The sequence below is a fragment of the Astatotilapia calliptera genome, chromosome 7 (genome assembly GCF_964374335.1).
Source record: "Astatotilapia calliptera chromosome 7, fAstCal68.1, whole genome shotgun sequence".
Classification (NCBI taxonomy): Eukaryota; Metazoa; Chordata; class Actinopteri; order Cichliformes; family Cichlidae; genus Astatotilapia; species Astatotilapia calliptera.
The window spans coordinates 53,425,349-53,436,927 of NC_137428.1; the positions used below are offsets into that span (position 1 = coordinate 53,425,349).

The 11,579-nt window shown below is 39.7% G+C and overlaps 1 protein-coding gene across 3 annotated transcripts; it reads left to right on the top strand.

Moving 5' to 3' along the window:
• Window positions 1-2,787: 2,787 nt before the first annotated feature.
• Window positions 2,788-11,272, top strand: nr2c1 (nuclear receptor subfamily 2, group C, member 1). 3 transcript variants are annotated; one of them, XM_026175480.2, is made up of 14 exons: window positions 2,788-2,925; window positions 5,164-5,298; window positions 5,463-5,696; window positions 5,840-5,918; window positions 6,033-6,212; window positions 6,294-6,444; window positions 7,973-8,069; window positions 8,293-8,480; window positions 8,823-8,976; window positions 9,088-9,209; window positions 9,339-9,481; window positions 9,842-9,979; window positions 10,070-10,175; window positions 10,380-11,272. In XM_026175480.2, the coding sequence occupies exons 2-14, from the start codon at window positions 5,227-5,229 to the stop codon at window positions 10,549-10,551; spliced, it is 1,836 nt and encodes a 611-aa protein (XP_026031265.2). In that variant the 5' UTR covers window positions 2,788-2,925; window positions 5,164-5,226; the 3' UTR covers window positions 10,552-11,272. The 3 variants fall into 3 exon arrangements, with proteins under 3 accessions (XP_026031265.2, XP_026031266.2, XP_080160774.1); XM_026175481.2 differs by having other exon boundaries at window positions 8,296-8,480; XM_080304648.1 differs by lacking the exon at window positions 2,788-2,925 and adding an exon at window positions 2,964-3,118.
• Window positions 11,273-11,579: the final 307 nt, after the last annotated feature.

Genomic DNA, 11,579 nt, shown 5'->3' on the forward strand with positions numbered 1-11,579 from the left:
GGTCTTGCTTCCCGTGAGCTAGCCAGGGAGCACAGCCGTTTATTGATGTTGGATTGTGTGTCCACAGGTGTTTGTACTTTGCGTCGTAATAAAATGACGGAAAAAGGCTCCGCCCACTTCCTATCCATGTCTTACCATGCAACGACTCTGTGAATGGACTGGAGAAGTGTAGTGGTAGAGTCCTCCGTCAGGAATGAGATATGTGTGTCGACTTTTTATTCTCCCTTAAAATTATTATGCCATAACGCTGCACAGAGCAGCTCTGCTAACAATTGACATCTGCAGAAGAACACTGCCGCTAGCTAACTGCTCAGCGCGGCAACAGCACAGCAACAACAACACACAGGGCGCCCTCTGACCCCGGAAGGACACACCGTCGCAACGAGAGGGCGTCACCCGTCACTATGGCAACATAAACAAAACATAACTGTACAAACAGAACTCTGTAATAAACTCTCTTTTCCAAAGATGAGTGATTCCTCAATCAGATAATTTATTTTTTTTAATTACTTTTGTTTCAGCAACATTCAATTTAAAAACTGTACTTTTGAGTTAAAATATATATTTATAATTTTAATAAATGACAAATTAAAAAGGCATGAACATTTTTTTGTATCGAAAAAATATCGAACCGTGACACCAAAGTATCGAACCGAACCGAACCGTGAATTTTGTGTATCGTTGCACCCCTAGTTTATACAGTCTTTTGCAGATATCTTGAGTCACCCCTCATTTCATTACCAGAATTGCTCTTGAGCCATAGCTCTTCAGGCTTTCAGAAGGTCTTTAAAAGTGTCTTCTTTGGACATGTCTGCTTTTTCATTCATTTTCCGTCCAGTCCTTGTACCTAAATTTTATCTTTACACGCTGTGTTACTAGCAGCCTGTTGCAAAAAGATTAACACCGTTTGGCAGGCATAAAAATAGTAGTTTTGCGCCAACAAAGTGATTCTCAAAGAGCTACTAGTAACATTCAATTCAATTTTATTTATATAGCGCCAAATCACAACAACAGTCGCCCCAAGACGCTTCAACATCAGATGGACAGTATCTGAAAGTTATGTCCTTAAGAAATAGGAAAAAAACAAGCAAAGACCTGACACAGGACCTGAGAGATGCATGTGGTCTTTCAACTGATTCATCTACTTTTCATTGAAGCCACATCAGAAATGGTCTCAGTGGAAGGGTGGCAGGCAAAACACCATTCTTAAGGGATGGAAACAAGAAAAGGATGAGATATGCCAAAGTACACAAGAACTGGACTTAAAATCAGTCTTATGAGGTGATGACCCCAGATTTTGTTAATGTGTCCAGAAGAGGCCTGGAAAGAGATACAACAGTGAGTGTCTACAGTCACCTGTAAACATGGTTTGGATTTGGAATTCAGTCAGTGGTGTGGGGGATTTTATCTAAACTGATGGAATGAATACAAAGAAGCACTGGCAGATTTTGATGTGCCATGAAACATCAAAGCAACAGTGTCAGTCATGGATTGGTCTCACCAGAGATCAACACTATTGAAGCAGTGTGGGTTCATCCTTTTTTAAAAATAATGTCATTCAAGAATCCTCGAGAACTGTTCCTGAAAATTTCTTTAAGAAATTACAAGAAAGTTTAACTACGAGAGTTCAAGCTGTGTTGAAGAAACACATGATATGATGTTATTAAAATTGTACACACTCTGTTTCTGCCTTATAGACTCTATTTCTAATTATGTTTACATGTGCCAATAAGTTATTGCACCTATTTCCTACTTTGCTAGCAAAATAGGGGCAGCTCATGACATGTACAGCATTGTGAGACCATCCATTACATAACATAAGTTACCAAAGCATAGTTTTAGGATTATTCATTTATCTTTACAATTAGAATTCTTCAAGTAATGACAGCAGAGCAAATGGCATCACTCATTTTTATGCTACTGTTATATGGAACTAAATATTATTTATTTATGTCACTTTAGTCACTCTCAATTATAATAATATAGAACCAGTAACCAGTCAAGAATATACTGGAAAAGACATGTAATGAGACAATTTAAAATTGTATTTATATAGCACCTTTCTAGATAAAAAGAGCACTTTGTGATCTTTTTAGTGCTTTTAAAAGAGCACTTTGTGATCTTTTTATCTGCACTTTATGTATCGAAAAGCTGGTTATGTAAAATGAATTTATTTGCACTTAAAAGAGGGCGGTTCATTTTTTGTCACTGTGCCCCTTTTTAGTATAAAGGTGCAATATTTTCAACATTTGATTATGAAATTTCAAAAGGCTTACAATGTCTTCATAACAGTTTGCTGAATTTTATCGTAATCTTCAATGTAAATTTATCAGTTTGCTGCGAAGACACCGTAACCCAACTGATAAGAAAAATGTTGTGCAATATCTAATCCTCACTAATGTGATATGTCACAAATTTAAGCCCAGTTGTGTGTACTCTTGCTAAATCATTCAAGTGCAGGGATTGTGAGAAAATGGTTTAGGACATTGTAGGCAATGGAATAATAGATGGTGTGACAGAAGCTGTTTTAAAATTTCAGAATTAAACTTAAACCTAAAACTATGTGACAAAAATGACCAACAAAAAGATTTAACAATTTAAAGTATATTGTCATTGAGAAAAACATTAATCAAATGAAAGATTTCCTGTTCATTTTCTTTGAGTTTTGATTTTTGTCATGAGTATAATGAAAGGAAGACTACATTATGAACGGTTTACCAGGAATGTGACGTCTAAACATGACAATTGCTGTAGGTTTTAGTGTACACAATATGAATCGATGTTGCCCAAATGCGCATGTGCGAGTCTTATTTATTGATAAAAAAAAGGTCACGAACTCTGACCCTCCCACTACCTGCAGCAAACACTTAAAAATATTAATTTATTTAAGGCAGCAAAATATCTGACCCAACAGCTCGTCGAAAGGTAAGACTTTATTAGTTATGCGGAGAGGAGAGGTTAAAGAAGGATCCGTGAGCGGCCAGTAACACAGGAAGGGAGGGAGTGTTCAGTAGGTCTACAGTAGGGAAGCTGCCATTAGCTACCAACTAGCAAAAAGCTAATTTAGCTCGCTAGCACTGTCGTGTGGAGCTGGGAGCATAAGACATAAGATCGGCAAGTATGTAAAGGTGCTGCTATGTTTGTGAGACTCTACAGACAGTTATAGAGCTAACATCATAGGTTAACGCATAACGTCAGTAATATCGTCAACATATATGCTATCTAGCTATGTTAGCCGCTTTAGCTAACCGTGCTACGGCTATCTAATGCTAGCGTCGCAAACCACACTGCGTAAAGCAAGCAACAGCATCCTTTCCGTAAGTGTGAGTATAACAGCAGCAATTTAAAAGTGTTAAATCGTGAGCTGTTCTCAAATGCCGACTCGCGTGGAAGTCCGGTGCCAGAATTATTGCGATTTTTGGTCAGTTGTGAAAAACGGAGCGCAACTGTTCACTGTACGATTCGGCATCATGGGCCTTGAACCCTAGCATGCTTTAACCCTTCAATGTTGACCTTTCACCCACAGGAAAAGAAATACCTTTATCTTCCGTATCGATTTTAAATAGTTGGCTGTCAGGAGGATGTATGTTTTCATACAGTGTCTTTGTCGTTCATTTATTGTTACTTTACCGCGACATTAAGCTGTCTTTTATCGCAAGGCCACCAATAGTGCATTTTCGAGCTAGCACCGGCTTGATTGGTTAGCACAGGCCACAAATTAACATGTAGTTACTGACACTGTACATAACAGATTAAATACCTATATTTTTATATTGGTTTAGTAAAAGTTATTTCAAGCAATGCATGACTTATTAGCTTTTGACATAATTTAAAAATATAAACAGATGTCGGGCTGTAACTACAAGGACTGGAGAAAACTGGAGTATGAATAATTATTGGTTATGTAAGTATAAGTTCTGCCAGACTTATTTGCTCTTAGTTGAAATATATCACGTTGTCCCAGCTCCCTTTGCAGACATCAGATTATTAAAAAACACTAATTAGATCTTTGGTAGAACCTAAGAAATATTTTTTGTGATTAAAAGATGAGTCTTCTGCTATTTTACATTACTCTTTCTATTAACATGTTATCAGTTGATTAATCAAGTTAACTTTGATTGTGTTTGTTCCTCCTATTTATAGACTAGGGCTATTGTCCAGAAATATGAGATCGAGCCAACAACAATAATAATTATAACATTAACTATAATAATATAATGATAACAGAGGAAATGTAACTCCAGGGTGACCTCTTCCTGCATTATTTGCACTGTTCATTGTAAAACACTTAGAAGCTGAACTGCGTTTCAACAAGTGTGAACTGTGAACTGAGGGATTTTCCTGACTCAAACTGACCTGTGGTGGTGTCGACTGAACTGCATATACTTAAGTCAAAGGGCAATGTGGCCTTAATTAACAGAGGACTATGCATTTTTTTGGCCATATTAAAATCAAACTCCAATTATCGAAAAAATTTTTTTTGAAAAAATACTTTCATCAAGTTCTCGTGATTTCACTGTAGTAGAAGGCCAAACCCTCTTTGGTTGGCAAATTTCTGCTTACTTAAGACAAGTCTGTGCCTTTTCTTGTTATTTGATGCCATTTGATGAACACAAACATATTTTACAATTGAGTAAAGAAAACTACTTTGAAAAATGTGTTACATTTTTTTTAAATTTTTATATCACAGTTCTATATTCCTGGGAAATCCCTGGCATCTGCTAAAAATGGTCTTAAAATGTATTTGCTAGATCTCAACCTATAGAATATTATTGAGGTTGACTTTAATGTTTATTTTTAGATAGGAAAGCATTTCTGTATATCAGCTGAGACTGACTTTATTTAGCCAGTCAATCAGTGTGTTGAAAAATGAAATGACTGGCAGTTTGTTTTAAGAACTATTTGGCAATTTACTGTGAAGCCACTGCTGACTTTGCTTTTCTGTTGAATTTTTGTGCAAAACAACCAGTCATGCATATTTTTAGAAAAAGCCTCAGCATTAGAAAAAACATATTTTTATCGTGGGGGAAAGGATGATAAATCAGAAGTGATGATAAGTGATTCGGGGATTTGTTTACTGTAAGAACATTGTGAAGTAATTGTTTTGTTTTTAAAGGATATTCTCTGATCCCAACAGAGTAATACAGATGTTTAATTGTACAGGTGTGCCTGTTTCATGGGGCACTGATGTGAACGGTGGTGGAGGAAGGTGTGTGCAATATCAGAATGGATGGACAGGCTCAAAGGATTCAGCTTGTGTCTGCAGACAACAACATGGCGTTAGGACACAGAATCCAGGTGACGATATGGCCAGTTCTCCCCCAGAGACTGAATTTGTGTGAATAAATAAAGATGCGCAATTTGCTTGTAAAATGTGTCAATTCCACTTATCATTTCAGCACATGCAGTAAACACCTGCTCATGTTTTTATATATATATATATATATATTTTTTTTTAACAGATTGTAACTGATCAGCAGACTGGACAGAAGATCCAGATCGTCACAGCACTTGAGCCATCTTCCCCTGGAAAGCAGCAGTTTATCCTTGCAAATGCTGATTATTCTTCTGGGGGGAAAGTAATTCTGGCCAAGCAGGAAGGCTCACCCAACAAGGTCATCCTCACTACTCCAGATGGTTCTGGGGTTAATCAGCTGCTGTTTGCCTCCTCCGAACTCACTGGGCAGCAGATTCAGGTATTGCCTGAAGATGTTATTGACTCCTTCCAGTTTTGATAAACAAGCTGAAAAGTCTAATGACTGGGGCATGAATATGTTTAGTCAGCCTGCTTGCAGTGTTTGCTGTATTAAATTATTCAATTTCTGGGGTTGTTTGGCAGTTTGTGACTGAAAGCTCAGACCAGTCTATTGTGAAGCCTGTTGTGGAGTACTGCGTTGTCTGTGGGGATAAGGCCTCAGGTATGCATTAGGTATATATATATGTGTGTATAGAGAGAAAGAGATTTTTTTTATAATGTTGGTATTGAAATGACACATAAGCACACCTGATTACATTTCCCTTTCATCTTTCAGGACGTCATTATGGAGCCGTTAGCTGTGAAGGCTGTAAAGGCTTCTTCAAACGCAGCATAAGGAAGAACCTGGTGTACACATGCAGGGGCTCCGGAGAATGTGCTATTAACAAGCTACACCGAAATCGCTGCCAGTACTGTCGACTGCAGCGCTGTATAGCTCTGGGCATGAAGCAGGACTGTAAGAAACTGTAATACTATATTAAGTTATTAAGAACCTGCACGATAAAATACTGACGTGACTATGACTTTGATCTCTTAGCTGTTCAGTGTGAGAGAAAGCCTGTTGAAGTCACTGCGAGAGAAAAATCCGTCAACTGTGCAGCCTCCACTGAAAAGATCTACATCCGCAAGAACTTGTGTAGCCCTCTGGCTGCTACACCTACTTTTGCATCCGACAAGGAAACTGCTCGGTAAATCTTACTTAAACTCTAATATACTGATAAGACAGTTGTTGTTATTATTAGTTTTGTTGAATTCTGCTAAATGTCCACAGTGTAAGAAAACATAATAAATAAAATGTGCTGTACATGTTATTTTTCTACATTTCCAATGCCTTTGCTTAGTTATGTCTGTGAAGGTTCTCAGTCATCCAGGTCATCGTAGTCAAAGGAGCTTGCAAAGAAAAGCGTCTGGACTTCTTTAAGTTGCTTGAAGACGTTTCACCTCTCATCCGAGAAGCTTCTTCAGTTCTAAGGTCAAATGGTGGAGAGTCCCAGATATAAACCTAGTGGGAGTTAGCCCCCCACAGAGGGACAAAAGGACCCCCTGATGATCCTCTAATCGCCTGAGCCAAGGTGGGAAACTGGGCGTGGGTCCCAATCAGCCAGAGTTTCGGGTGTGTTCATTGTGAAACCTGGCCCCACCTTATCATGTGAATTCCTGAGGTCAGATGGCCCAGGATGTGAGTGGGCGTTAAGGCGTCTGGGAAGGGATCTCAAAACTGGATTATAGATGGCAGAGAGTTGGTGTCGTAAACCCCCGCTTCTGTTCAAAGATGGTCGCTCACAGTGGACATAGATGGCTTCTTTCACTCCTCTTTCAAACCATCTGTCCTCTCTGTCCAAAATTTCAGACCCAGCAACACGCTCAGACAGAAACTGGTTCACCCGAAAGACAAAACGCCAAAACACAAACTTAACAATGTGGTGTATGCTGTACAGTGCAGCGAGGAATGCTCAGACCTCTAGATTGGAGAGACCAAACAGCCACTTCACAAGCGCATGGCACAACACAGAAGAGCCACCTCCACGGGACAAGACTCAGCAGTCCATCTGCATCTTAAGGATAAAGGACACTCTTTCGAGGATGCCAATGTTCACATTTTGGACAGAGAGGACAGATGGTTTGAAAGAGGAGTGAAAGAAGCCATCTATGTCCACTGTGAGCGACCATCTTTGAACAGAGGCGGGGGTTTACGACACCAACTCTCTGCCATCTATAATCCAGTTTTGAGATCCCTTCCCAGACGCCTTAACGCCCACTCACATCCTGGGCCATCTGACCTCAGGAATTCGCATGATAAGGTGGGGCCAGGTTTCACAATGAACACACCCGAAACCCTGGCTGATTGGGACCCACGCCCAGTTTCCCACCTTGGCTCAGGCGATTAGAGGATCATCAGGGGGTCCTTTTGTCCCTCTGTGGGGGGTCACTCCCACTAGGTTTATATCTGGGACTCTCCACCATTTGACCTTAGAACTGAAGAAGCTTCTCGGATGAGAGGTGAAACGTCTTCAAGCAACTTAAAGAAGTCCAGACGCTTTTCTTTGCAAGCTCCTTTGACTTTGCTTAGTTATATTGAACTTACATTGGAAGTCTTTTATGTAACGTTATATACAATTAGAAGCTCGATTAATATTTCTGCCTGGAAATGATTATTTTGCTACACGGCCTTGTAAAGTATAATGCAATATGTGATGTCAAATCTCTTAACATCAGATCTACAAGTTTGCTTGAGTCAAGCATGTTGCTCAACATTCAGCAACCCTTCTCCAAGCTGGAAAACACCATCTTGATTCCAGCTTCACCTGAAAAGGTAACACGGATGCAGTATAACTGTATTATGCTTATATGTTTTCTACCTTATATACAAGCAGAGAACTTTAGAGTGTTTAGGATTAAACAAACAAACGAAACTCATTGCACATTCACTGATGAAGACGTGTCCTAATAAGTTTGCTGTGAACCAGTTTTGTCCCTGTTGTTTCTGGGACCAGTTCAGTGACCAGACTGTTCGATAACAACTGTCCCCTCCTCAGCAGGAGGACCCATGCCAGGGTGACCTTGGAACACTGGCAAATGTAGTAACATCCCTTGCCCACCTCAACAAGAGCAGAGAAGCGAGTGACAGCGGAAATGATCTGATGGGAGCTGAAACACTTAGCAACGGTGACAGCTCAATGACTGATATCCAGGGAGATGAACAAACTGCAAGTGATATCTCGAGGTGAGAGCTGTCGTAAGAAATCAAGATGCTTTGATGCTGATACCGAGGCCTAAAGAAGCACCAGAATGAAACTCACGAAACTCTCTGGCTTCTATTTTCTGTTTGTCATAAAGCTGTAATTGAATTTCCTGCAGGGCCATGTGGTTTCTAATTCGATCTTAAGGCTTTAATTAGACTGGCACTCTGCTGATCAAAAGTATAGCATTTTGCATCTGTGACAGTGGTGCTGTATTGCTTTGTGATGAATCTCCTGTAATATACAACTTATAAATGCAAATGTGAGGATTTTTCAGTGCAAGCATTTTTCAAAATATAATAAGTGTATATGTTGTGTATCATTAGAGCTTTTGACACCCTGGCCAAAGTCCTGCACCCTGGTGATGGCTCAGCAGGAGAGTCCTTGGAGGCTACAATGCAGCTGATATCAGGGGACCAGTCGGGCCCTGTGGTGGAGCTGGAAGGACCTCTACTTTCTGACAGCCATATCCCTTTCAAGGTAAAAGGACAGCCACTGATTGTGACTCTCCCCTTTGATTAAAAACACCTGATTGTGTTAAACAGAGCTGCATTGTTAGCATATTTTTGTTTTCTTTCCCCATTCCTGCAGCTTATGATGCCTTTGCCTGTGCCAGAGTACCTCAATGTCAACTACATCTGTGAATCGGCTTCACGGCTACTTTTTCTCTCTATGCACTGGGCACGCTCCATACCTGCCTTTCAAACCCTCGGGTAAGCCTGTTGTTGCAAGAATATTCTTTGTGGATAATGTCTGTTAAATCACGTGTCTTTGAAGTGCACCGTTACATGTGCACGCACTGTCCTTTGTAGTACATTAACCATGTGCATTTTGTTTTACAGCGGGCAAGACAATGACATTAACCTGATGAAAGCCTGCTGGAATGAACTTTTTGCCCTGGGTCTGGCACAGTGTTCAAATGTAATGAATGTCGGCACCATCTTAAGTGCTATTATCAACCATCTCCAGACCAGCTTACAGGAAGGTAGGAGAGCTCTGCTGCTGTCTTCCTGAGAGGTTTAATACTTGTTTACAGTTTGAGAAAGAGGAAAGCTGTTAAGCTAGACAGACTCAGGGGACAGTAACACAAGATGTTCAATGAATCAAACAAATTTTTATTTTGAAAATGGAAGCAACAAGTGCTAATGCATATAAAAAAACAAATAAACACAAAATCATTAAAAGCCATCCTATTCACAAAGAAAAAAACAAAATGTTGACAGTTTCCTGTTTGAAAAGGAGGACGAGGAAGCAAATGCTTATCAATTCCTACCCCTATCTTGTCTTATTCACTTTTGTGGCATGTCTGTTATATCATGCCCTTTTTCCCCCCTTGGTCTCACAGAGAAGCTGTCCCCAGAGAGAGTGAAAATAGTGATGGAGCACATTTGGAGGATGCAGGAGTTCTGTAACAGCGTGTCCAAGCTTTCCCCCGACTCGTATGAATATGCCTACCTCAAAGCTATTGTACTCTTCAGCCCTGGTGCGTAGACAATCCCCCCCGATTTGCACAAAAGCAGATTCCTTGGTGTACTCAAGTCTGACTGTGCATATACATTATTTTTTGTAACAGATCATCCGGGCATAGATAATATCCCACAGATAGAGAGATTCCAGGAAAAAGCCTACATGGAGCTGCAGGACTATGTAACCAGAACATATCCAGAAGACTCTTACAGGTTTGTAGGCTTCACCTCTGTGCTGCATAACGCCGGCAATGCTGGAAACGCACCATAAGTTTTTTAACTCTTAAAAAGCAGGACAGAGGTGTGTGTGTGTGTGTGTGTGTGTGTGTGTGTGTGTGTGTGTGTGTGTGTGTGTGTTGTTCTCGTAGATTTACTTGTTACATGTTGAATTTGATGTCTGTTTCTCATCAATCCCAGGTTATCCAAGCTGTTGCTGCGTCTCCCTGCCCTCAGGCTGATAAGTGCAGCTGTCACCGAGGAGCTGTTTTTCGCTGGGCTCATTGGCAACGTGCAGATTGACAGCATCATCCCTTACATCCTCAAAATGGAGTCCACTGATTATAATAGCCAGGCCGCCTCTGCTGTCTGACGCGCAGCTATTTATTATAGCGACACGAGACTGAAGATTCAGTGGCCGCCTATTCACGTCACTGAAAGGTCATAACATAATGACCCAGTTTAACTTGTGAATTTTTTTTTTCACATCTTAACTTTGTCCTTCATCTGACCCCTTAGGAACCTGTCAGTAGAGCGCAGCTCACAATTAGGACAAATAAAATCAACTCCCAATTGCAAGGAAGCCTATCTGTATCTGCCTGTTCAGGAACAAACCCTTTGAAACTTGGATGGTAGGCTTGGTGCGTGCTTTTTATTGTACATAATATTTTATCCTTAAAAGACTCCAGGCCTTGTGTTTTTTTGTTTTGTTTTGTTTTTTGGCAAATCTTGTTTGTACTTTTGACGACATCAGTATGGTTTGTTTTCATACACAGCTTTTTTTATAGTGGTAATTATTAAGTAATTAAGAAAAAAAAAGTTGTCATAATGTGAACTGAATTGTGAGATCAATTAAAGTTAAAACTTTTATTTTTCATTTGTTTGCCAGTCCAAAGGATTGGCAACATCGCTTTTCAAAAAACTGACGTCATCTGGATCTGAAGTATTTGTGTATATAGCTTTGTATATAGAATTGACCAAGGCTAACGGGCAGCACTTGGTAGTTCGTGGGTTTCATCTTTTTTTGGACAAATTCACACGAACAGAAAATGATGGTCATATCATTTGAAAATAAAAACATCTTTCAAACATGATTGTCAGCAGGAGTTGACGGCACTGATTATTTTGAATGAATGATACTTTTATATAGCGCACACAAATATAACACGTGTTTTGCACCATTACCAGTCATGTTAAGAAAACTTTGCACATAAACAGGTTTTGTTTTCATTATCATTCAGTTTTAGGTGAAAATATTTCAGTCATAACTGCAAAAGTGCTTTAAAAATACAGCCTCACTGGAGAAAGACAACAGCTTGTGAATTGTGATAATCTGCAGATGGATGAACATTCATACTTCAATAAGAATTTAATAGTGTAGTTGTTTACATATTTACCTAA

Coding starts and splice junctions, on each gene's coding strand:
- nr2c1 (XM_026175480.2), top strand. CDS start 5,227: ATGGATGGACAGGCTCAAAGGATTCAGCTTGTGTCTGCAGACAACAAC. Junction 5,919..6,032: donor CTGTGGGGATAAGGCCTCAG/GTATGCATTAGG, acceptor TTCATCTTTCAG/GACGTCATTATGGAGCCGTT. Junction 9,210..9,338: donor CCTGCCTTTCAAACCCTCGG/GTAAGCCTGTTG, acceptor TTTGTTTTACAG/CGGGCAAGACAATGACATTA.